Raw genomic sequence first — 22,673 nt, forward strand, 5'->3', positions numbered from 1 at the left:
ATATATTGCTAGCATTCAAATCTATACGACAAGCAGCGATGCGATTGTTGCTTGTGATTGTATCACCTATGATGGCGTTAGTGTGACACATGCAATGACTTTAGACATCAATACCTCAAGAGCTTGCAAAACCTCCAGCCGTTTCCGTGCAGCTTCTAGCCAATCTCGGAGCAGCTCCCTTGCAGTTCCTTTCACTTGATTTAACTCTCTTGCAGCACTATCAAGATCCTTCTCATTCATGTAATACTCCGCCCTGGACAGTATACTCAGCACATCCGATCCAGGAATGAGTCCATGTCGCTGGAACCTAAACAAAGAAAGAAAGTGCGAAGCCAGGTGCGTGAGTACACCTGCATCCTGGTCGGGGACCAAAGCAACGCTCGAGACGCGTGGCCTAACAGAGGTGCTAAACCATGATGCAAGGTCTGCAAACGGCTCAACGCCAATGTCGGGCATGTCGCTTTGTTCAAGGGAGTCCAATGCTGCAGCGATGATTGCGTCTTCCTTGGCGACTGCGATGTGTCGGAGCACACGGAGCTCTTCACGGAATGGCTTGCGTATCGACGCGTCGACAGCGCTCTGCATAGCACGTATGGCGGTCCACATGCTGTGCACGCGAATATTCTCATCAAGATATGAAGAATTGTCGAGTGCGAGACGTTCAAGGCGCTTGAGACCTGTGGCGAGCTCATCAAGCTTGGCGAGACGACCCCCGCGTTCTTGCTCGACGCGGACCTTGACCTCGCGGATCCACCGCCTCTGCATCTCTATACCCTGCGCGATCACTTCCTCCTTCAACCTGTAGATAGTGAGTAAGGTGACGGGTACCGTGCCCGAGCCAGTGATGGTCACCTACCGCTCATTGATAATTTCTGTCTGGGTGCGTAATTCCTGTTCCAGCTTCTCACGGTAAACCTGAGCGAACCTGCCACGCTCCTCATCGTAGAATTTCCTGAAGCCATCTTGTTGCGAATCTAGTTTATCCTGTGCATCAAGCTCGAGTTCGAGAAGCTTTGTGGTATACTCCCGCGCTTGTTCGTCAAGCTTCATCTCTAGCTGCAGCTTCTCATCCTCCTTGATTTTCTCAATACGTGCCGCGAGGCCAGTGAGGTCAGCTTTGGCCACCTCAAGAACATCTTTGGCTTTTTCGGAGGCAGCAGGGTTGGAGGCAAGGAAAGAAGCGAGGTTGTCAATCGTGGATGCGAGCTGGGTGATCACAGGCTCAGACACGGCGACTTCAGACACGGCTGGAGCGACAAGGGGCAGGGGCACGGGAGTGGGTTCCGCAGCGGCCTTCGGGGCAGGCTTTGGAGGTGCGGGGCGCTCATATCCGGGTGGGGGCTCAAAGCCGATGGGAAGCGGTGCGGCATAAATAACGGCATTACCAGGATTCTTGTCCGATACAATTATAAGGTCAGTGTCATCGCGTGGCGGGATAGTATCTGGAGAAGACTCGGGCTGAGCCGGTGTAGTTGTCGCCTCATGAAGAGAGTCAACGGACTTCCCAGTAAGGGCTGCCTCTGCTTTGCGGATCAGGTCGTCCAATTCATCAGCAAACTGTGCACCATGTTGTCGTGCAATGAAAATTGCTTTCGCGGTTGCTTCCGGGACCGTTTCTTCCTCCACTTTCTTCACGGCAGTCTTGAGGGATGCAGCGGCAGACTTTACGCGCTCTTTGGACTCCTTGAATGCTGACTTGGCCGCCTTTTCGATCGTTTCTTCTGTCGGCACGTTACCCAGCTGCCGTTGTACGAAATTGTAGACGGTTTTGTAGGCGTCTACGGTAGCTACCACAGTTTGTTCGATGGTGATCTCATCCCACTTGTGCACCTCGCCATAGTCGACTAGTTCCTTCCCTAAAGGAACGTTTGCGGTGAACAATTCACGGTACTGCTGATTTTCGAAGGAAACGAATACACTGCCGATGTAGAACGTGCCCGTCGCTGCCACAGTATAGAATAAGATCCTGCGAACGACTTTTGCCGGTTTGGAATTAGATAGGGCATTGGAGGTAGAGGTGGTGGAGGCTAGTCGCTGCCAGTACAGTTAACTCCTTCATAAGCCAACGTCCCAGACAGAAATACTATAGTTTGTTTGCTCACCCTGCGAGAAGTCCGTATGAGGCCTCGTCCGAGCGTCGCCGAAACATGTCTAGGGACAGCTATGGCGCGATGCATTGCCGCCGTTGTGGTGCTCGATGAGCTCAAATCAAAGACCTGGCTGGCGAATTGCAAGGCAGAAATTGGTCCGGAAATTCCCGTGCTGCCGTTGTGCTTCCGTCCGATACACCAATAACCATAAACGCATGCCCTGGTAGCGCCCATTGCCCAAGTAATCCCAAGGTCACTAATGCGACGGTCGCTTAGCAAGTACTGCACTTCGGAAACCCGTGATGCGTCAAGATTAGCGCCCCAAGGGTCGCAGCGACTCGCCGACCATCACGATTCCCGACTTGTCACAGGTTCAACGCAACATCATCGCTGTCTGCAAATGGCATCGGCGCTGCTGGCGAATAAGGACGTAATCAACTCCAAGAAATTCAATCGGTTGAATTAACATTTTGGAGCTGTTTTGAAGAAGCACCTAATCAGGAGGGCGTAACTAGTGACAAGCACGCAAGTATATACGCGCAGAAAAACAACTGTCTTCCTTCCCTCAAGGTCTGATCAGGGGAGATTAATACGCGCGTCAACGATGGGGCCTGTCTACAAGGTCTCCTTCGGCTCCCGTGAGCTCGTCATGAAGACAATTTTGTGGTAGGTTACTCTGTGGATGACATTTCGTACTAGATGTGTCACTGAAAGTCTGGCGCATGCTTAATTTCTGATTCACCGACCCCATTCTAGATAAAGTTTCTGCAAATATCAACTGACGATATGCACGGTGGAGTATCTTGGACTATATTTTTCCTACGTCGAGGACAGAACCATCAAACCACTGTGGCTTTCGTTATCGTGGCCGAGTCGATAGTGACGTCAATCTTACAGTGGACCGAAGATGTCATAGTGAGCTCTTGATCCCATCCCCATTCGAAACGCAGTCCCCTCGGCTATCTCTCATGCTATACTTTATTCTCGTCACAACATTCCCCAGTTCAGCCCTTAGGGCACCGCGTCTTACCAGTTTCCTTGGTTTATAGCGGTGTATAAATCTTCTCTTGATCATATCACGTCAGGTTTCCGCCGGATCAAACCGAGACAAGGTTTTTACGACATGAGCGCTGAGCGCTGGGCTGTGGTAAAGGCCGATATAAAAGTGCTCGATGGTGGTAGATATTCCGCACGAATGCTGGCTTTTGGTGGCCTAGATCATTAGTACATCCACTAAAATTGCCACTCACACACCTATCCCTTCATTATGACCGTAATTTCAGATGATCCCAGTCAGTGGCCGCTGGTCAATTCGTATAATTTTCACAGCTATTTTATAGGTTCGTGGAGAGTTGACGTCGTTGATGTCTTGAGCTAACCTTGGTTGTGGTTTCATAGTTGCAGCCTCCGCTGCGATTATTTATGATTGGGGTGAGCAAGATAGTAGTCGAGGATTATTAATATCCTAACGATATTTCAAGCGCTCGCTTTTGGACAAGAGGTAAGCTGATGCAACTAGCGGAATAGCCATCTCACCAAGCATGATATAATAGGTTGAATTGATCTGGGTGAGCGAAGTACCATATCAGCAAAACAACGCGATAATAATGTCATTTTGGGCAGAAGCGACGCTGGTCTCTCATGACCTTTCTATATCTCAGTGTACGTGTTTTGTGTTATAAATTGGCGTGTTGTACTAACTTGAAATATTATAGGTGCGCTATACTGCACTGCCATACGTTGTGTAGGTCTGCACGACTAGCAAGTTGGCGCTGTGCTAATAGGCTTTCTCTGACAATCAGGATCTTCATGCTTAGTGTGTTTCTTGACATACACTGCATTTTCTTTTCTGACCAGCAGCGCATAGTAACTCTTCCGACAATCTCGGTAGCAGATGCAGTGAGTGTTCTATACCGATGCCTGTCATTCCTGTCTGATCAACTGCACTCTACGTAGGGGTAAGTGATATTTTTGATTAATTTGTTCAGCATAATGACTGCAACAGCTGTGAGTTCGTTTGGAGCGTTTTTGCCTGAGACTCATTACTAACTTGTGTTTTAGGCAATAATCTGTTCCTAGCACTAAATTGGCTTAATGTAGTCGTCACCGCCTTGTTAGGAAGTGAGCTATTCAGAAACCTCAGTAATTCTGCATTGGCTGACTGGTCACCAGTCATCATGATCGTTCGGTTACATGCCATGTATCGGCGATCCAGAAAGATGCTTATTTTTCTTGTTGCAACCTTCCTGGGTATCACGATCCCGTGCGTGGGGATTACTGCAACGGGGACGAGGCATACCATAGGGGGTAAGCTTGAATTATGGTTTAAAGATATCAGTGTATTAGGCTTATTCAATGAATAACAGAGGAGTTCATTCTTTCCGGTGCCTACCAATGCAATTATAACTATGAGGGAGACGCCCGACTTCTCAATTCCATGACTTGGCTACTTTGCACTCTATGGGAGGTCCTCTTACTATGTCTTGCGGTCTGGATTGCTGTAAAAAACTTTCGTGAACTGCCACGACCATCCAGGGCAAGGACCATCGATGACTGTTTGATGGTGGTAATAAAAACCCACGTGGTTTACTTTGGAAGGTGAGCTGTTTAAATGTAGATATCGTACTTTGCTGAACCGCATCTGCTAGCTTCACTGTTGCTTCTTGCTTCGCCCTCGGCTTTTTGTCCCCAACGCTTGTGGTATGCCGATCGATCTGTCACTGACATCTTAGTATTACCGTTATTGATGCATTTCTATAGGACTCAAATTCTATGGGGACTATGACTTATCATAGTATTCTTGATGTTGTGTCAGTCACGCAGCTGTTCATGCTAGGACCACGCCTCATCCTTAGCGTTCGAGAATATGACGCTAAGCTTGTAGCCGATTCTGATGCAGGAACCTACATGACTTCGCTTGTTTTTTATCAGCACGCATATGCTAGTAGTGCTGTCACGGTGTAACAGGAAGACCTCGAGACTGAGTCGACTAGTCATCAACACACTAAGCAATGTCGGGCACTCTTCAGGGAGCAAGAAAAGTTTGTTTCGTCGCTCGTGGTAGTTTCGTAGTAGATATAGAATAAGCTTAGCCAATATCATGTTGTACCACCAACAGGACTGGCTGGCCACCCGCACTTGCCATAGTCTACTATCCCTATGGTTTAGTGAGTTACAAGTCACTTCGCTTGGCAGTGGGTTTCCTGATCTTGAAGCTGAAGGGAATTGTGATAGTAGTGAACCAGTTAGCCGCATTCAGTGAATATTGAAAGCCCGCTACCCGGGAGATCTCAGATTCCAACAATGAAATTTGAACTTGATGCTCTGACTTCTCTCGACACAATCTATAGCTATCATATTCATATGCATCATTCTTCACTAAAAGATTTGCTATTTTGGCGGTCTAGGCTTATTATCACATGTTTTGAAGAAACCGGGAAGGTCTCAGCATTCTGAATGATTAGTATTCTTAACTTTCCAGGTCTCGACTCAGCAGCACACTTTGTAAACTCGGGATGCATCTGAGATGAGTTGATGCTTGCCCGGCCAGGCCCAAAACTAGTCTTAGTAGGACTAGGTAGCCGCATGGACTCAACTTATTTTTGGGTATTCTCATCAACCTTTGGTTACCAGGCGCACTAGCACAACACGCTAGTCGTGGAATATGTTTGTTTCTTATCTTAGTTATCTTACCACAGACAACCTCGCAGCTCGCAAACCGACAATCGATTGTTTGTGTCGCAATGAATCACATAGAGGGTGATAATGAACTTCCCGGGTACACAGCACGAGCTGGCAGCAGCGTGGCTCCACCGAATGCCTTAACCCCTGGCTCTGAGCACACTGTATCACTTGAAGACAGCAAGGGACACAAATGGTTTCTCCTTTCAGTGCCAAAAGGTCGTGCTCCTACGTCGGAGTTTTGCCCAGCAGTCTATGCTGGTGATCTCATTTCAGGCAGCGTGACTCTGGACATTTTGAAGTCGGAGTCACCCAAGGCTATCCTAGTAACAGCAAGTCACCATTTGTTTGCGCAACTTTACGATGCTTATGGGCGATACAGGTAAAAGCGATGACAACCCTCATTGGACAGGAAGGACAAGATTTTCTTGTCATCGAGAAAGTGTTGTGGACTCCAGCGATGGCCCTTCCTGATGGATCCATAGTATCCAAACTCGACAAAGGCCATTATACATGGCCTTTCGAGATAGCACTTCCAAACGAGACGGAGGTTCTAGACCGTAAAGAGAAGAAGAGATTTCCCCTTCCGCCTTCATTCACAGAGCGAGCCAGTCCAGCTTACATCAACTACAAGATTACTGCCATCATTAAGCGGGGTGCACTTAGAGTGAATCAAACGTGTGTTCTCCGCTTTCTTGGACGCTTTTCGGGACCACTCAATAGTCCGCAGTTTAACCACGGATTTTGGATATTTCCCAATTACGAAACCGGAACTGCCATCTCTTATGTTACAGAAGGCATGTAAAGAAAACATTCCATTCGTGGGTCCTGAAGGTGGGTTGTCGAGCAATGTAGTCTTCGATGCTCGTGTTCAATAATGGCAGGTGATCCGGAGGGCTGGCACATCCTTCCACCAGTCACTGTTACAGGCACTCTCTTTGGTGCCAAGAGAGGGGATGTCGATTTCAATGTACGTCGATGTCCCTTTTCGCGATTCGCAAGGCCCTAAAACGATAAAACATCTGTAGCTAGCACTAGCCAAACCAGTAGGTCTATTCCTGACTTCGAACATCAGGCCTCTCACTGTACCTGTAGCTCAATTATGCTCGCGGTTCTGCGATACCACTGTGGCTAACTTTCACGGGCACAGACGAACAAGCTCTCGATTTACTCGCCAATCACCAAGCCATCCATATCTTCCTGAAGCGATCGTTGGCTACAGGCTCGGACGCAACAAGTGATCATGCTGGAAAGCACACAGATAACTTCTTCGTTAGCAAAATGGCACGTGCTATTTTCTGGCCAGCAATAGATGCTAGTACCCCGGGCAAGCGGGTTCTCCGAGGTGAAGTGAACTTAAAAAAGACATTCAAACAGAGTGTCATATTTCCCCGATTTTCTGTGAGGGTGAGTGACTTTCTTTCTTGTCTTTCTGGAGAAACCCGTTCACCAGTCTGCTGTTTGCAATTTATTATTGGGTCACAGTACCATCTAGAAGTTCAGCCTTTCGAAGCAGTTGGCTTCGTACATGCACCGCATGTCTCTGGCCCACTGCTGACGCAACCAGTTAATGTGACATCTTTTCACGCAACTGGCATTGTAATGCGCTCTTTTGCACCACCCGAGTATGCAGAGGAAATTAAGAATTTCGACAACTCCGTAGGTTTACTAGAGAATGGAAATCAGCGCTTCTATCATCACGGAGGACTCGGAGTGTCCTGAGACGTCATGAGGAAGTGGGAGTTGTTGTTGAATCCTGTGTTGGGTATGTATGTACTATGTATCTCCTGGTATTTGAATGGGTATTGTATGTACATAAAATGTAAAGCGAATGCATATCACACTCCAAGGCCCATGAGGAGCAAGGTCTCAAATGTCTCGTCGCTCTTCTTGTCACACGTCCCCCCTGCGCCAACGCCTCCAAGTAGATCAATATCCTCCGACGGAATCGTCCAGTTTAATGATTCTGGACGTCTATATGCCACGAAGATGAATGCCAGATCGCCATCATCCTCTATATCAGATCCGAATCGTTGCCACTCGGAGAGCAAGTTGTTCGCATCAGTCTTTCGTGCAATGACAGGTTCAAACGAGAACCACAGGCCGAATGCCGACCAGAATGGAGTCTCTTTAGAAAGGCTCCGTATTTTGTATGATATGATAACTCGTGGCTGTGATTCGAAGATGGAGATAGAGGGTGGAGAGGTTAGATGGAGAAGGGTGCGTAGAAGGGGCGCTAGAAGCTCCGGAAAATATACCTGCATTTCTGTCAGTGATTAGTCTTAGAGCATGGATAGCACTATAGTATTTACAAGGTCACTGCAGATTATGTGCGTGATACAGCCGTGCTCATGTCCACTTGGATCGTCGACGAGCTTAAGTTCTCGTACGATGTTGATGGCATGATCATAATTACCCCACGAAAGAGGTCGTACTAAAGTAACCTGTGTATTTGCTGAATCGCCCTTTGGCATGACGAAAAGATTTTTCTCCAGAAGCGGACAGACTTCGGGCAGATCAGTTGCGATGACTAGATCTCGTCCGGACAATGCAGCCGCTTGAGCTATTTTTGCTGCAACAATGCCAGTGCCAGAACCAAGTTCGAGAAAAACTCGTTTGTGCCCAGATAGATGCTGATCGATCAAGGGCGGATCAAACTCCCAAGTAGAAGGATGTTCGATGTAGCTGTTCACTAGATATGCTGCTTCCCTACATGGCATCACGCTCAGAGCGAGGTAATGGAAACATCAAAGCAACATCTAGTCACCAAACGCGACCTGCGATCCCGTAAGTCTCGATCCCTTCCCGTTGTGCCTCAGCATCAAACTTAAAGGCAAGTTGCTGTTTATCCCAAAAATTGCATGTGGAGTGAGTATTATGTGGAAGTAAAGGACGGATCGCGAGTTTCTCTGGAAAATTGACATGGTTGTGCATCCCGGTCATAATCGCAGGTGTGGAACAGCATCCTTATTTGTTCGTGTTAGCTTCGGAAGCTTGCCATTCAGCCTTCTGATTCTGGACCAACTCACTAGTCCTTTCAGGTTCGAGGTACTTGTTTCATAGAGGATGCGGGTCGGCGCAAGCATCCGGAAGCTCCTGCCAAAGTACTTACGCCTACCCGACCGTGGTTTCGAATGTCTCGTTGGTCTTCTAAGCTCAGTTTACGTGCTTGATTCCCGCCACAGCTGTTTGCAGTCTACGTGCACCAACCTGGCGTGCTCTCCGTTGTAGAATGTGCGAGTCAGGCTATCCTGTGCCTCAATATCGAGCTCAAGAAGGTTTGTGATATACTCCAATGTCTGTTTGTTGAACGTGGTCTCTAGTTGCAACTTTTCGTCTTCCTGAATCTTCTCAATACGGGCCGTGAGGCCAGGTTACCTTTGACTCCAAGGACCGCGGCTCTTGACATATTCGGAAGAAGCAGAGTTGAAGGAAATGAAGAAGCGAGGCTACCAGCTGTGGATACAGGCTAGAGCTCAGTATGGCACCTTCGGACAACGGCGAGGACAACAAGTGGAGATGGACGCGGGAGTGGGTTCCGTGACTACCTTTTGGGTGCAGGATTCTCGTTAGATGGGTGAGTGCTTGAAGGAAGAGTGCGGGTTACCCCTCAAATAAACTGTTTCGGACGTTTTTAGGGAGCTCGTCGGGATGGTGTATTATCAAGCAGAAGGAAACGTATATCAGCTTCATCTGCAAGGACTTTGCATCATCGCCCCAATTTTAAACCAGCTGCTCGTGGAGTGTGTAGACGAACTTGGGATGAGCTGACAAAATTTGTAAGTTGCTGCTTGGTTTTAGCACACATATGAGCTTGTTTCTGAATTTCCATTTTAGAAGGGTAATGCCATAAATAGTGTACGCGCTATGGCGGGTGGAAGTTCCGTGGAACCATCAAACTACTGTGTAGTGACGAACAGAGGAATCTGATTCTTCATCACAAATCAGCAGTGCAAGTTGATTTATGTTGCTGTAGCATATATGGACTAGGCCCAGAAGAAGGCTATTGCATATTACTAATCAAGGCGTATCACCCAGCTGTTCAATCTGATGCAACTTCGATGCGGCACCATGTGCATGATCAATGTCGATGATCGATGAAATCTGTTTCCGACATCAAAGTTCTTTTTATATAACCCGATGACCGAGGGGCAGCGCGAGCCTGCCGGGGAGAAAATGCTGTTCGTTGATCTTGCCTGCATATCTCTACTTAGCGGTTGAACATCATGGTAGACATTGGTCATGGCCTTGTATCCCTTCATGTGGGTAAGTCTTCGGTATTGTCGATCGTCCAAATATCTCGTCATTTCTCGTGTCACATTGGGAGGTTGAAGTTCTAAAATTACAATTTATAACGTTTGATCAAGGTTTCGAACTTTTGCTGTGTTCAAAGATTTGATTCATCCCCGTGTGTGACAGCGCTTTACTTGGTTTCTGAAGATCTGAATATAGGTAAACTTACTTTGGTCAAGGCAGGAACGAATATAATATTCATTCCACAGTGCCTATGTCGACGATAAAAGCTGGGCGAGTGATGTATCACGAACGCCATTGTTATCATACGTCCACCAAGTTGGTAGTACTCACTCGCGTGCACCCATCCCTCAAATGACCTTCGTCTCGAATGATCCCATTTGGTGGCCTTTCATTGCTTCGTCTCGTACTTACAGCTATGTTCAAGGTTCGTGGAGAGCCACCTGCATAATGTCAGTGATGCCTCGAGTTAACCTTACTACGGTTTCGCAGTTGCTGCCCTTGTTGCGGTTTTATATGATTGGGGTGAGCGGATAGTAATCAACCGCTATTGATATTCTTATGATATCTGCAGTGCTGATGTTTGGACAAGAGGTATGTTGATGCGTAACGCACTCAAGGCTAAGAACGGTCTCATAGGTCGAACTGGTCTGGGTGAGCAGTGTCCCATAAGAATATAATCATAAAATTAATTTGGGGCAGAGGAAACGCTGGTCCCTCATGACTCTTATCTATCTCGGTGTACGTAGCTTGCGTCTGAAAGTTCTGTTGTTAAATTTTTCTGACTCCGAAGTATCATAGGTGCGATATGCCGCAATGCCATATATTGTGTATGTTTGTAAGGATAACCACATTGGCGCTGTGCTAATAAGCAATCTTCCACGTTCAGCTTCGGGATACTGCGTAGGTCACACATTCAGTGCGTTTGTTTCTGCTAACCGGCGACATATAGTTATTTCGTCAGTCTCGATGACAGATGAAGTCCGTATATTGCACTAATGCCTGTCATTCTCATCTAATTAACTGTACTACTATGAAGGGGTGAGTGAACTGCTTGAGCTTGTTGATGCAATATCATGACTGCAACAGCTGTGAGTTTGTTGGATACGTTGATCCTCCGAGGCTCATCACTAACTGTGTTGTTCAGGCATCATTGCGTACTTGGCAATAAACTGGATATTTGTAGTCGTAAATTCCATGGCGGGTGGTGAGTCACTAAGCTGGAATACCTTGAGTGATATTGACTCAGTGGCTGAAACATCATACAAGTTATCATGATCGTTCGGTTATATGCCATGTATCAGCGATCGAGAAAGATTCTTGTATTTCTCATTATAATCTTGCTGGCTATCTCCATCACCTGCGGAGTGTTTGCCGAGAGAGGGACTAGCCAAACTTCTGGGGGTAAGCTTTTATGAACGAAAAACAACGCAACAGGCTCATTAGACAAACGTCAGAGGAGCTAATACTTTCCGGCACCTATAACTGCGGTTATACAATCACTGGGGAAAATACTCAGATTCCATATACCATGGTACTGGCACTGTACACTGCATGGCAAATCTTTGCACTGTTTCTCACAGTCTGGATCATCGGAGGCTGGCTTGCGGTGTTGGTGCAACCTCATGTAATGTGAGCTCGTAATTTAAATATGGTTGTCTTCTCTTCTGATGTTTGTGATTTGCTAGCTATGCTGCTGTTTCTTGCTTGGTCCTTGGCTCTTTATCTCCGAAGATCTCAGTAAGTATCGTGATCTGATATCTACGTGTGAACGTTCATCATCCTTTCAATAGTCCTCAGCTTCCGAGGGCGCCCTGTTTTATTATTGTCTTGTGGAAATTGCTACCATTTTGCAGATGTTTGTGTTGGGTCCACGCCTAGTTCTTGGCGTTCGAGAATATCACGCCAAACTGGTGGCCGATTCCGATGCAGGAACAAACATAACTACAATTGCTCTCCAACAGCGTGTACATTTGTCAGCTGGCGGCAGTGTGTAGCGGTGGAAACGCTCCAGATGAATAAGATTACTCTGCAGAGCTGAGAGAATCCGAGAATGTGTTCGGCAATTTCGTCGTACTGATAGTAAGAGAAAGAGAACTATAGCGTCAATCAATGTAACACTGTACCATTATGAATACTGCCCACCATGATATATAGTATTTGCGCCAAATGGCAAGCTGAGATCTTGCGATCTATATCATTATTTGTCTGTGTTAGCTTCGGAAGCTTCAGAAAGAGTCGTACCTATATGGGAATTCATGTGCAATCGACTTAACCGGTCTTGGGGCCGGCAATTCCGTGTACTAGTTTCAACACGAGGTTGACATATCCCAGTTGCTTATTTCCATTATGTCCACACTGTCCAAACCGGTAAAGCAGGCGCAGCAACTAACGCCTTTTGCATCTGCGTTGGCTGGTGCCCTTGGAGCTTGTTTTAGTAACGCGTGAGTACTCGAGTACCCACGCACCAACTGTCCTCAGGCTGACACATCAACAGTGTAGTGTATCCTCTCGATGTGTGCGTCGGCGATCGCATCTCATGAGATATGTTTCTAATGTCATCGTAGTGCTAAGACCAGGATACAAGTGACCTCATCAGCTGCGCGAGGAAAGCGCAAAGACGACCTGAGCATGCTGTCGATGCTACTCCAGATATTCAAACAAGAGGGAATCAATGGGTGGTACAGAGGCTTTGCTGCAACAATGCTCAACACCTTCTCGATGCGTGTGTCTCCAATTACCTCATTTACGTTCCCTCATCGAGCTGAATACCCCAAGAATATGCCTACTTCTTCTTCTACTCATTCATACGCTCATCATACATCAAGCGCATGACTTTGAAGCTGCCTCCTGGTTCAAAACCTCCTGCACTATCCACAGCTGCTGAACTCTCCCTCGGGGCAGCTGCTGGAGCGCTATCCCAGATTTTCACGATTCCCGTATCCGTGATCGCAACTCGACAACAAGTTGGGCGCTCTGTCCGAAACTCGTCGCAGTCCTCCCAAGATGAGGGACCGGTAGACGAATCTTTATTAGCTGTCGCTCGTGAGATAGTTCGCGAGGATGGTGTCACAGGGCTGTGGCTAGGCATTAAGCCCGGCATGGTCTTGACTGTGAACCCTGCCATAACGTACGGCGTTTATGAGCGCCTCAAGAGCCTCTTGTTGCTCGCAAGTGCTGCGAATGGTAAATTGACGCCAGGGACGTCGTTTTTGCTTGGGGCGTTTAGCAAGACGCTTGCCACTATTGTGAGCTTGATACGTGGTCGGGTGGCTGAGTGACATCTCCTGACATCGCTCCCTAGGTAACATATCCATATATTATGGCCAAGGTCAGAATTCAGGCCCGTTCTTCTGATACGGATACGTTAGAGAACGAGGGTCTGCCTGATGGTCGAAATGGAAATACCAAATCCAAAGCAAACCAAGCCGGTGCTCTCGGCCTCCTCCTGAGAGTCCTGAGGAAAGAAGGATTTGTCGGGTGGTATCAGGTCGATATTACCAATCTGATACTTGCTGTTTCACGCTAACCAAACTGAACAGGGGATGTCCGCGCAGATAATCAAAGCCGTACTTTCTCAGGCGTTGTTGTTTGTATCCAAGGAACAGTTCGAGCATTGGGCCCTGGCCATCATGGTCCTGTTTACAAAGTTCACCTCGCGGCCATGACGACGCACGTTTGTTCTTGGGGAATCAGGATCAGTCAGTCGTTTACTCTCTCAGGAGGTGCATACCTTTTGTATCGTGTATCATCCCAGAACCTTAGTAGACAAATAGACGGATCATGTACCTATCCAGATGAGGCGTGTCTGGCTGCAGGGCCCCAGCTTATCTACTCTTTATGTAGTTGTCAGGTGTCGAAGTGACGAGTCATGGTGATCACTGATGTATGATCGAGTCAAAACATGTCGGGTCGCGATCGTGAAACGGGGAAATCAAACACAGCTTTAAAAAGTGATGTACTAATCTCTGTTTCTGGAAACGAAAGTTCGTGCTAAGGAGTGCGTATGATCATGAGAAGTAAATAATTGATGAGTGATACGGTACAAATGCATGGTCGTGTGGGGTATGTTGATCGAAGGAGCACGTGAAAATAACTAAGTATTGGTACAACAAATAATCCTAAATGGCCAATAATCTTCCGGCATAATAGACAGACGAAGTGGAGGAAGAAGGAAGATGTACTAAATGAATGAAGACATTCCCTTCTGAAAATCCGATAAATTCATGTGATTGCTCCCGTACAGATCTGAATCGTTTCAGGTCATCCCGGATCGTCAGATCATTTGTGAGAGCATGATGCGGATGTCGCATGATAGCATCAGTGTTGCATCATGCACTGCAGTCAACCATTTCCCAGTCGTCATTAAAGTTCACTAAGGAGATGTCAGACGAGGTGGCATCAGGCGCCCAGACTACTCACCCTCATGTGTTGACACAAGCATCTCAAGGTCCCGAGTAGCGGCTAATATAGACACAGCCATGCGAGGACCCATGCGAAGAATCTTCGCGCCTTCAGGGGAGCACCGCATACGGGCTTTAATTGCGATACGGTACAAGTCCGGCTCCGGCTTCGAACGAGGAAAAGAAGCGCGGGGTGGAAGGAGTTTCTGAGTGGGCGATAAAGGGGAAGAGGTCCGCAGCCCTGTGATTTGTTTGTGTGGCGGGTGAGGGGCTGTTTTACCGGGTTGCTTGGTAGAGGGTGGAGCGATGGTAAATTCAGGACGACTGCGGCTGAGGGCGGCTTTACGACGTTCGCGCTGCTCCTTGTAGTGGTACAGAGTACGATTGTAGGGAACGAGTGGAGGTTGGGCCTTTGCGTAAAATGAAGAGGGGCCAGACTGTAACGAGGTATCCTCGTCACCTTCATAGTCTGACAAGGAGAGAAAAGAAGCACTGCGACGAAGAGACATGCGTGAAGACTGGAATGGATAAGGCTGAGAGAAGGACGGAGTGCGCTGGTTAGCTGTGGAGGAAGGCGCGATGACTTTGAGAGCAGGCATAAGTAGGGGAAGGAAGAAGTGAGACCCTGTGGCACAGGACAAAGGGATTCATATCAGTTGTGGATTGTGGCCTAAACAAAAGCAGTGCCGAGCTTGGTGTAAGAATACAGTGATGACTAGGTTCAGATATGATCTAAATGATGACGGAACCAAATTTAGACCAACGTGCCATTTCCAAATTTGAACTTACCCGAAAATTAACCACTGACAGTCCACTTGCCAGTCTTCTTCTCCATTTCAGATTTGTGGCTCCATTAATTAACTGAAACAATAACCTACTAGGTCCTCCTACAAAGTCACCATTCTCCCATATTCATTGCGCACGCAATGTTAGGACGCTCGAAATCTAGAAACACCGATAGTCAACCCTTTTATTTCGTTATGCCAAGATCTAGAACAAAGGTCTTGTAAGTCCTAAGATGGTGATAGTTGCATGCAGACTGTCGCCCTCGTCAAGACGAACATTGTCCTCGATGCCAACCAAACTAAACTTCAATCGTCCGGTCGGTCGAGAGGACTAGAGCAGGATTATCAGAGCGTCGATGAGCCGAAGAGGTATATTCGGGGCTGTCCCTCAAGAGAACCGAAAGCTTGATTTCGCTTGACTGCCACTGAGTCAAGTTTGAACTTTGAAGTGACGTATACGCGAGAAACAAAAACGAGAAATTGCAGAATTCGAGATGCAATGAATTAATTCTCAGAAGCGACAGCCGGCGGAGACTCCCATTGCCGTAAGCGCGCGCACCTCATCGAACAAACATTCCGTACAGCTTTCGTACAGCAAAACCATATCTCTAAGCTTAACCTGTGGGGTAGAGTTCAGGATGCATATCTTGCCGAGAGAATATGAGAAGCTGCTCTTGCACCAGGTACCCCCTAGTCTTAATTCATGCAATGGAATGACATGAGTCTTCCCTTGTTTCTCTTCTCAGGCCGGCTTTCTAGCCCAAAAGCGTCTAGCTAGAGGCTTACAGCTCAATATCAACGAAGCCATCGCCTTGATTGCCTCTCAACTGCAGGAACGTATACGTGATGGACAGCATTCTGTGGCTGAGTTGATGCAGCACGGGAAAACCTTATTGGGGAGGACCCATGTCTTACCTAGCGTTCCACCCCGCCTACACGAGATACAGGTAGAAGGAACGTTCCCAGATGGGTCAGTTGTACACCCGTGCGAGACCATCTCAACTGACAACCCGGTTGAAGTGTATTCCTAGTAACTGTGCATGATCCCATCTGCACGGATCATGGCAACCTAGATGCAGCGCTCTATGGATCGTTCCTCCCTGTACCTTCACAGGACAAATTCCCAGCCACGGAGACTACAATTATCTCCCGTGAAAACCTTCCAGGAGCTATCATCGCCAAAAAAGAGAGGATTGTTATCAATCAAGGACGCGAACGCATCAAGTTGAAGGTGACCAACCACGGCGATCGCCCTATTCAGGTTCGTGGGCGTCCCTACTAGTTTGATATGCGAACTCTCATATCCTCGAAAGGTCGGATCCCATTACCATTTCACCGAAACTAATGGCGCGTTGGAATTCGATCGTGTCAAAGCTAACGGAATGTTTCTTGATATCCCCGCTGGGACTGCTGTTCGCTTCGAGCCTGGCGATTCCAAGACCGTCTTACTATGTGCTATTGCGGGCAAAAAAGCCGTAACCGGTGGCAACTTAATTTTCACTCGCCTGAAGGATACTCTAAAGAAGGATAGCCATATTGATAAGTGTTTACTACTAGGGAGTTTCAGACACTGTCCAGACCCCGGTGCGCTCGAGGTACACGAGGACACCACTATCGGCCGCGAGGAGTACATTTCTATGTATGGCCCCACGGTCGGTGACCGTATTAGGCTTGGTGATACTAGTTTATGGGTCGAAATTGAGAGCGATGCGGTTTGTTATATCAATATGATCATGTTTTGTGCTGGCTCATGTCTAGCACAGGCCTATTATGGTGATGAAGTCAAATTCGGCGGAGGTCAGTGATGATTCCTGGTGCCTCCCCTAATGTTCATCACTAGGTGCAGGCAAGTGTACACGAGAGGGCATGGGCCAGATAACCAGTCGCGGGTACCTCGAGGGTAACCTAGACCTCGTCATTACCAATGCAGTTATAATTGACTGGACCGGGATATACAAGGTAATTGATTATCTCCACCGATTTCCACCTGCTGCACACCCTTGCAGGCAGACATCGGAGTAAAGGCGGGCAAGATCGTGGGCATAGGTAAAGCCGGAAACCCCGACGTCATGACCAGTGTCACCGACAACATGCGCATCGGCTCCTCAACGGAGGTCATTGCCGGCGAGAAGCTCATCGTGACTGCGGGCACTATCGATGCACATGTACATTATATTTGTCCGCAACAAGTCACCGAAGCGCTCGCATCGGGTACGACGACGATGATTGGGGGTGGGACAGGTCCGAGCGCAGGGACAAATGCTACGACATGCACACCGAGTCCATTCTACTTAAAGACGATGCTTGCGGCCACAGATGGGCTCCCGATGAACTTCTTGTTTACCGGGAAGGGGAATGACACGGGAAGGCATGCATTGGAGGATATCGTTCGCGCAGGTGCAGGGGGCCTGAAAATACACGAGGACTGGGGTTCTACTCCAGCTGTGATCGCGAACGCCTTGGATGTTGGTGATGAGTTTGATGTTCAGGTCAACATCCATACGGATACTCTCAATGAGAGCGGATTTGTGGAGAGTAGGAAGTGTGCCATTCATCGGTCTTTTGGATGCTGATGGAACGCAGGTACGATCAAGGCATTTGGCGGTCGCACTATACATACGTATCACACGGAAGGCGCCGGTATGACTCCGTTTCTTTTAGTTCCCTATTATGTGGTCTCATCGTAAAACTATGTAGGTGGCGGTCACGCTCCAGATATCATCGTTGTTTGCGGTTTGGAAAATGTCCTTCCCTCGTCCACCAACCCTACGCGACCTTATGCTAGGAACACCCTAGACGAACACCTTGACGTGAGTCATCCATGCACGTTGATGATTTCTGCCTTTCTAAACATATAATAGATGCTGATGGTTTGTCACCACCTTGACAAATCAATTCCCGAGGACGTAGCATTCGCAGAGTCTCGCATCCGAGCAGAGACGGTAGCAGCAGAAGACGTTCTGCACGATATCGGTGCGATATCCATGATCAGCTCTGATTCTCAGGCTATGGGGCGTGTCGGAGAAGTTGCCTCCAGGACATGGCGTACTGCGAGCAAGCTCAGGGACTTCAAAGGTCCACTGATCGAGCTAAATGATACAAGCGAAAAAGATAATGGACGTGTCAAGAGATATATAGCAAAGTATACAATTAACCCGTCAGTTTTGTTGTCATCTCGAGTGGTCGCGCACTGACGATTCCTTAGCGCGATCACGCACGGTATCGGTCACGTCGTCGGCTCAGTAGAGGTGGGAAAGCTCGCCGACCTTGTCCTTTGGAAGCCCGAAAACTTTGGCGCCAAACCTGAAATGGTGTTGAAATCAGGAGTGATTGTTTGGGCTGAGGTAAAATTTACAGAGCAGCCTTTCTTTTCGATAACAGTACTGATGTCCTTTGTTAGATGGGCGAGGCAAACGCTTCAATTCCGACCGTACAGCCAACTTATGGCAGACCAATGTGGGGTTCCTTCCCCTCTGCAGCGGCGCTCAACTCGGTCGCGTTCGTCTCCCGAATCTCCATCGCGACTGGTACTATCGCTTCATACGGACTCTCTAAGCAAGCAGAGGCTGTTATCAACTGTAGGAATGTGACCAAGAGAGATATGAAGTGGAATGATGCGATGCCGAAGATGTCTGTTGATCCAGAAAGCTATGAGGTGAGGGCGGATGGCGTGTTGGCTGATATTGAGCCTGCGAGCAGTTTACCACTTGGGAAGGAGTACAACTTTTTCTGACGGCGGAAAACAAAATAAGGAAAATGAAGATCGTGTATATTATGTGTTATTGTACGAATGCAAATTGAGTTTATGGAAAAATGGACTGAGCGAAGTTCCGCATGAATGTACATCACATCATCGCCCACTAATTCAGAACCATCACGGCAGTCTTGGTTACGTATTAAGAATAGATGCTATATACCCGATACTAAGATCAGTAGAACTCCCGACCAATAGACAACACTGACGAGAAAGAGCAGCCTTTGCCAAAAGTAGCCTAATTGCCCTGCTTACTCCCTACAACCAACATGCCAATGCCGACGAGGGCTTCACCGAGAATCTCGATGTTTTGTGGATTTGCAGAGTTGGGTGCAGGTACGGGTACGGGTATGGCTACAGCGCCAGTAGGAATTGGTATATCTGTGCCGTAGGTCATCGAGATTGAAGAGTTTGTAGCAGTAGCAGTGGTGCTGGTTTCAGTCGCAGAAGGGGTGCTGGTGGGTGTTTCAGAAGGGGTGCTAGTGGGTGTTGGAGAAGTAGTGCTAGTTTCGGTTGTAGAAGGAGTGCTGGTGGGAGTCTCAGAAGTAGTGCTACTTTCGGTTGGAGAAGGAGTACTGGCGGGGGTCACAGAAGTAGTACTGGTTTCGACTGTGGATGTGGTGTCAGCGGCTTGATGGTGTTGGTATGACACATATGTGAACGTAGGCGTAGGCGTAGGTGTAGGCGTAGGCGTGGACAAAGCGGGGATCGGCGTGGGCGTCCATTCGGGGCTCATGGATGGTGTAGGAAGTTCGCTGACGTCATCATTGAACCACCACATTCCGTACAAAACGCCTGCATCTTCAGAAGCGAAGAAATCGAAGAGACCCTTAGAGAAGTCAAGCCCGCCGTCCGGGCACCCCATACACTAGAGACAAACGCGTCAATAAGAGAGAAAATAACGCGTCGTTGGGCTCACTTTATCCATGATAGTGGCCTGGGCAGTTTTGCCCCCACAGGAGATAGTAATGGGCTTGAAACACAGCGGACCTGGGAAACCAGGACCATACTGTATGACGTTGACGGCGACAATCTTGTCGAAAAATGAGTATCGGAAACGCTACACCAAGTAATCATTTGGCTGAGACGTACGAAATCACTAGGAGAGCTGTACTGCCCACAAGCACCCCTTGAATTTAAATCAGCTACGTGGCTCAACGAGTGATTCTTTGGTTCAAGTCCACTCACAAGCCAACGTCATAAAAGGTGAAGCGTGCGTTGTCGAAGCGTTTGTGTATGCCCACGTCACCTCGCGCCCGCTGGGCTAATTCATGATGGCGTACACGCTGGATATGTCCAAGCGCACCACCAACCGTGAAAGGAAGGACCGCAGCAACGAGGAGGAAGATAGAAAACATTAGCGTTGAGAACTATAGACCGAAAGTCAGGTGAGGTTTGGGATGGTTGTTTTTGAGGGTATAGGTATAGCGAAGGAGCGTTTGGACAAAGGAGTGACTGTCGCTACAGGATATAAAGTCGTGGAAGTGATACAACGACGAGCAAAACACAGAGAAGGGTCGAAGCAAGTTAAAAGGAAAGTCAACCAAGCGAATAACCAAAAAAGTTGATGTGACTTTGGTCATCGCGTACGTATTACTTTACATCGCGCCTTCTACGAACCATGAGAGGACTGAATATACACACTGAACCCATCTTACTTGGACGCGAACATAGGGCTGCCATCCATCATGATGATGACCTGGCGCACTAGAAAACGGTGCGGACGGGAAATAATATTGATAGGGGCTTGTCCGGACGACCAAGACCGTGGTATCTGCGTCAGAAGCAATTGATTCGTGATGACTTCATCAACTTCTGTTGGTGTATGCTTGTCACATTCCGTGGAATACACCATTAATGCGAGACACATGTTACGTACGAACACACGTTCGAGCGCTGGTATCGAGCGGCTATAGTAGTAAAGACTCTATACACTTTATACAACAATAACAAGCGGGTAAGATCTCCCTTAACCTATCCCCACTTCCCATATTCCAGATATCACGCAAACGTGTGTATCTTGAGCTCAGGTCCCCGCAGCTTCATGTAGGGACCACAGACGACGTTGGACATCGGGCCACGCATACGGAGGGCTACTGCTCATTGACATGAAGCTGTGAGTCTTGTAAAAGATCTCGACGCAAGGGAGCATAGAGAATATGATATGAGCGACAGCTTTTGGATCCATTACCTGACCAGATAGCACGTCCCATCGTTGTAGGGACAGATGTCGAAACGACTCCCCTGTAGGATTGATATCGATATTCACAGCGTCTATCAATAAATCAAGCGTGTGCAAGTGGGGGCATTGATGGAGCGCTGCAAATAATCCGCGGAATGTAATGGTACTTTGATCCTGATTAGAATCTTGTAAATTCAGAACTCGGAGATGTGGCCAACTGGACATGCATTCCAAAAGAAGGTCGTTGTCAAGGTGGATGCAGCAACGGGGAAAATTGAGCGAGAGGATTCGGAGCTGTGTAAAACAACAGAAGTGTATGATAGAGCTGCGAGGGGGATCCTGGACGTCTGAAGCGCGGCCCTCCATCTCAATTTGTTCAAGGGTGTGACGTGCTTTGCACTTGGACAGCACATGAACGAGCCGTTCAGCCTCTGCCCAAGACAACCTATTGACCCTGATCTTGAACTGTTTCAGGGAAGGAAAGTCTGAGTATTGCATGAGTCCTGTGATGTATGCAGCCGTATTTACGTTGAAAGAAAGAGCTGTGAGGTTGAGGAAAGGACCAAAATCGAAATTATTTTCGAGGTCCAATGAGGAAGGGTCTATCTTCCTTCTATCAATCTCGACTTCGATAAGGGTAGGGAGATTGGAAAGATGTTTCCACGCAGCCAAGTCGAGTGGTGAACAAGATAGAGTTACAAGCCGCTTGCACAAACGAACGCAGTCGGACAGCAGGGACGGCTCATTTTCTATATTCCATTCAGTGTTCGCGAGGGATATGTGCTCCAAAGCAGCACAATGGGTCGCGATAACTTTCAAATCCCCATAAGCGACCCACAGGTCACAATGACGCAGCGTGGGGGAAAGGAAGATATCAGAGCGGGTTTCCGGACATGGATTCCTTAACGACAGCAGTCTCGGAAACATGCATGGCACCCTGCACTTGAGGACGGAAAGAAGGTGATAGCAGTCGTCTCTTGCCAATACATGTATGGAGCGCACACGGGCTGCGTGACGCAGAAACTGACGACCTTCATTCTCCGATAATGGTTTGATGTCTTGAAAGCTTGGATGAGTAAACAAGGAGAACTGTGTTTAGATGTTCGGTGAGCTGACGAACGAAAGGAAATGAATAGAGCGCACTGACCTCTCGGTCGCTACAATATATGATTGGATGTAGCCTCGTTACACAGCCTAGCAGTGGCGTCAACCCAAACATGACAGCCCAAAGTTCATTCATTGCAGGCTCGTAAAATGTTTTGCATGTCACTGCAAGTGCTGCAAGGGATTTCCGCACAAATGCAGGCCGGTGATAGAACGTCCGGTTGCGGACTGTATTCACATACGCAAATATCTCCAAAAGAATTTCACAGATATGCAGAGCCCGGTGCATAAGTCGAATGACGATGAGTATGGAGTGAAAAGAGTCTGGGGGTTTGAGTTACAACATGCACACAATTTTGCAATCGGAGTCGGCAAAAAGTCGGAGACCACGACACGACTCCGACTCTCCGACTCTCCGTG

At 47.9% G+C, this 22,673-nt stretch overlaps 10 protein-coding genes across 10 annotated transcripts; 5 read left to right on the forward strand and 5 right to left on the reverse strand.

Moving 5' to 3' along the window:
- Positions 1-10: 10 nt before the first annotated feature.
- On the reverse strand, positions 11-2,177 carry F5147DRAFT_803161 (mitochondrial inner membrane protein Mitofilin; the record flags this gene model as incomplete). Its single annotated transcript, XM_041443321.1, has 3 exons — positions 11-799; positions 857-2,034; positions 2,103-2,177. The coding sequence occupies 3 exons, from the start codon at positions 2,175-2,177 to the stop codon at positions 67-69; spliced, it is 1,986 nt and encodes a 661-aa protein (XP_041292133.1). The 3' UTR covers positions 11-66.
- Positions 2,178-3,261: 1,084 nt separating this feature from the next.
- On the forward strand, positions 3,262-5,266 carry F5147DRAFT_212066 (uncharacterized protein). The gene is made up of 13 exons (XM_041428626.1): positions 3,262-3,430; positions 3,489-3,521; positions 3,572-3,591; positions 3,644-3,658; positions 3,714-3,752; positions 3,806-3,834; positions 3,893-3,906; positions 3,958-3,993; positions 4,152-4,211; positions 4,263-4,397; positions 4,457-4,688; positions 4,739-4,790; positions 4,851-5,266. The coding sequence occupies exons 1-13, from the start codon at positions 3,358-3,360 to the stop codon at positions 5,052-5,054; spliced, it is 942 nt and encodes a 313-aa protein (XP_041292134.1). The 5' UTR covers positions 3,262-3,357; the 3' UTR covers positions 5,055-5,266.
- Positions 5,267-5,585: 319 nt separating this feature from the next.
- Positions 5,586-7,773, forward strand: F5147DRAFT_803167 (uncharacterized protein). The gene is made up of 7 exons (XM_041443322.1): positions 5,586-6,097; positions 6,154-6,449; positions 6,502-6,605; positions 6,656-6,741; positions 6,800-6,817; positions 6,867-7,178; positions 7,257-7,773. The coding sequence occupies exons 1-7, from the start codon at positions 5,834-5,836 to the stop codon at positions 7,491-7,493; spliced, it is 1,317 nt and encodes a 438-aa protein (XP_041292135.1). The 5' UTR covers positions 5,586-5,833; the 3' UTR covers positions 7,494-7,773.
- F5147DRAFT_613595 (putative methyltransferase-domain-containing protein) lies at positions 7,619-8,731 on the reverse strand (the record flags this gene model as incomplete). Its single annotated transcript, XM_041432484.1, has 3 exons — positions 8,539-8,731; positions 8,084-8,480; positions 7,619-8,029 (listed from the first exon to the last, which is right to left on the reverse strand). Coding segments are annotated over exons 1-3 (984 nt in total), but the record flags the coding sequence as incomplete, so codon positions are not given.
- Positions 8,732-10,379: 1,648 nt separating this feature from the next.
- On the forward strand, positions 10,380-12,022 carry F5147DRAFT_774478 (uncharacterized protein; the record flags this gene model as incomplete). The annotated part of the gene is made up of 12 exons (XM_041441613.1): positions 10,380-10,452; positions 10,518-10,550; positions 10,600-10,619; positions 10,665-10,679; positions 10,728-10,766; positions 10,827-10,855; positions 10,915-10,928; positions 11,173-11,232; positions 11,295-11,429; positions 11,483-11,657; positions 11,714-11,765; positions 11,819-12,022. 12 exons carry the CDS (start codon positions 10,380-10,382, stop codon positions 12,020-12,022), a joined length of 849 nt encoding a protein of 282 aa, XP_041292137.1.
- Positions 12,023-12,269: 247 nt separating this feature from the next.
- Positions 12,270-13,987, forward strand: F5147DRAFT_698313 (mitochondrial carrier domain-containing protein). Its single transcript, XM_041437545.1, has 6 exons — positions 12,270-12,469; positions 12,523-12,543; positions 12,593-12,750; positions 12,804-13,273; positions 13,330-13,515; positions 13,568-13,987. The coding sequence occupies exons 1-6, from the start codon at positions 12,375-12,377 to the stop codon at positions 13,691-13,693; spliced, it is 1,056 nt and encodes a 351-aa protein (XP_041292138.1). The 5' UTR covers positions 12,270-12,374; the 3' UTR covers positions 13,694-13,987.
- Positions 13,988-14,356: 369 nt separating this feature from the next.
- On the reverse strand, positions 14,357-15,027 carry F5147DRAFT_746046 (uncharacterized protein; the record flags this gene model as incomplete). Its single annotated transcript, XM_041439810.1, has 2 exons — positions 14,357-14,400; positions 14,448-15,027. The coding sequence occupies 2 exons, from the start codon at positions 15,025-15,027 to the stop codon at positions 14,357-14,359; spliced, it is 624 nt and encodes a 207-aa protein (XP_041292139.1).
- A 744-nt stretch (positions 15,028-15,771) lies between these two features.
- Positions 15,772-18,972, forward strand: F5147DRAFT_698318 (urease). The gene is made up of 12 exons (XM_041437546.1): positions 15,772-15,896; positions 15,960-16,183; positions 16,234-16,474; positions 16,527-16,925; positions 16,977-17,010; positions 17,060-17,172; positions 17,220-17,748; positions 17,797-17,853; positions 17,911-18,023; positions 18,075-18,370; positions 18,419-18,557; positions 18,614-18,972. The coding sequence occupies exons 1-12, from the start codon at positions 15,852-15,854 to the stop codon at positions 18,944-18,946; spliced, it is 2,523 nt and encodes an 840-aa protein (XP_041292140.1). The 5' UTR covers positions 15,772-15,851; the 3' UTR covers positions 18,947-18,972.
- On the reverse strand, positions 18,973-20,542 carry F5147DRAFT_698320 (plant expansin). Its single transcript, XM_041437547.1, has 5 exons — positions 20,156-20,542; positions 20,060-20,096; positions 19,887-20,000; positions 19,177-19,835; positions 18,973-19,122 (listed from the first exon to the last, which is right to left on the reverse strand). The coding sequence occupies exons 1-4, from the start codon at positions 20,323-20,325 to the stop codon at positions 19,206-19,208; spliced, it is 951 nt and encodes a 316-aa protein (XP_041292141.1). The 5' UTR covers positions 20,326-20,542; the 3' UTR covers positions 18,973-19,122; positions 19,177-19,205.
- Positions 20,543-20,909: 367 nt separating this feature from the next.
- On the reverse strand, positions 20,910-22,662 carry F5147DRAFT_212384 (uncharacterized protein). Its single transcript, XM_041428627.1, has 2 exons — positions 22,297-22,662; positions 20,910-22,238 (listed from the first exon to the last, which is right to left on the reverse strand). The coding sequence occupies exons 1-2, from the start codon at positions 22,540-22,542 to the stop codon at positions 20,994-20,996; spliced, it is 1,491 nt and encodes a 496-aa protein (XP_041292142.1). The 5' UTR covers positions 22,543-22,662; the 3' UTR covers positions 20,910-20,993.
- Between the last annotated feature and the right edge of the window lie 11 nt (positions 22,663-22,673).

Source organism: Suillus discolor, assembly GCF_016758755.1.
Source record: "Suillus discolor strain FC423 chromosome Unknown F5147scaffold_32, whole genome shotgun sequence".
In the NCBI taxonomy this organism is placed as follows: domain Eukaryota; kingdom Fungi; phylum Basidiomycota; class Agaricomycetes; order Boletales; family Suillaceae; genus Suillus; species Suillus discolor.

What these genes read in the sequence shown, in the direction of transcription:
- F5147DRAFT_212066 (XM_041428626.1), top strand. Translation starts at nt 3,358, where the DNA reads ATGACCGTAATTTCAGATGATCCCAGTCAGTGGCCGCTGGTCAATTCG. An exon ending in TTTTCACAGCTATTTTATAG is followed by an intron (nt 3,431 to 3,488) that starts GTTCGTGGAGAG and finishes GTGGTTTCATAG; the next exon opens with TTGCAGCCTCCGCTGCGATT. An exon ending in TTTTGTCCCCAACGCTTGTG is followed by an intron (nt 4,791 to 4,850) that starts GTATGCCGATCG and finishes GCATTTCTATAG; the next exon opens with GACTCAAATTCTATGGGGAC.
- F5147DRAFT_803167 (XM_041443322.1), top strand. Translation starts at nt 5,834, where the DNA reads ATGAATCACATAGAGGGTGATAATGAACTTCCCGGGTACACAGCACGA. An exon ending in TCCATTCGTGGGTCCTGAAG is followed by an intron (nt 6,606 to 6,655) that starts GTGGGTTGTCGA and finishes CAATAATGGCAG; the next exon opens with GTGATCCGGAGGGCTGGCAC. An exon ending in TTCCCCGATTTTCTGTGAGG is followed by an intron (nt 7,179 to 7,256) that starts GTGAGTGACTTT and finishes ATTGGGTCACAG; the next exon opens with TACCATCTAGAAGTTCAGCC.
- F5147DRAFT_698313 (XM_041437545.1), top strand. Translation starts at nt 12,375, where the DNA reads ATGTCCACACTGTCCAAACCGGTAAAGCAGGCGCAGCAACTAACGCCT. An exon ending in GTAGTGTATCCTCTCGATGT is followed by an intron (nt 12,544 to 12,592) that starts GTGCGTCGGCGA and finishes ATGTCATCGTAG; the next exon opens with TGCTAAGACCAGGATACAAG. An exon ending in GCTCAACACCTTCTCGATGC is followed by an intron (nt 12,751 to 12,803) that starts GTGTGTCTCCAA and finishes GAATACCCCAAG; the next exon opens with AATATGCCTACTTCTTCTTC.
- F5147DRAFT_698318 (XM_041437546.1), top strand. Translation starts at nt 15,852, where the DNA reads ATGCATATCTTGCCGAGAGAATATGAGAAGCTGCTCTTGCACCAG. An exon ending in ACTGGACCGGGATATACAAG is followed by an intron (nt 17,173 to 17,219) that starts GTAATTGATTAT and finishes ACACCCTTGCAG; the next exon opens with GCAGACATCGGAGTAAAGGC. An exon ending in GCAAAGTATACAATTAACCC is followed by an intron (nt 18,371 to 18,418) that starts GTCAGTTTTGTT and finishes ACGATTCCTTAG; the next exon opens with CGCGATCACGCACGGTATCG.
- F5147DRAFT_698320 (XM_041437547.1), bottom strand. Translation starts at nt 20,325, where the DNA reads ATGTTTTCTATCTTCCTCCTCGTTGCTGCGGTCCTTCCTTTCACGGTT. An exon ending in ACCTTTTATGACGTTGGCTT is followed by an intron (nt 20,097 to 20,155) that starts GTGAGTGGACTT and finishes TTTAAATTCAAG; the next exon opens with GGGTGCTTGTGGGCAGTACA. An exon ending in ACAGCTCTCCTAGTGATTTC is followed by an intron (nt 20,001 to 20,059) that starts GTACGTCTCAGC and finishes TTTTTCGACAAG; the next exon opens with ATTGTCGCCGTCAACGTCAT.
- F5147DRAFT_212384 (XM_041428627.1), bottom strand. Translation starts at nt 22,542, where the DNA reads ATGCACCGGGCTCTGCATATCTGTGAAATTCTTTTGGAGATATTTGCG. An exon ending in TATATTGTAGCGACCGAGAG is followed by an intron (nt 22,239 to 22,296) that starts GTCAGTGCGCTC and finishes ATCTAAACACAG; the next exon opens with TTCTCCTTGTTTACTCATCC.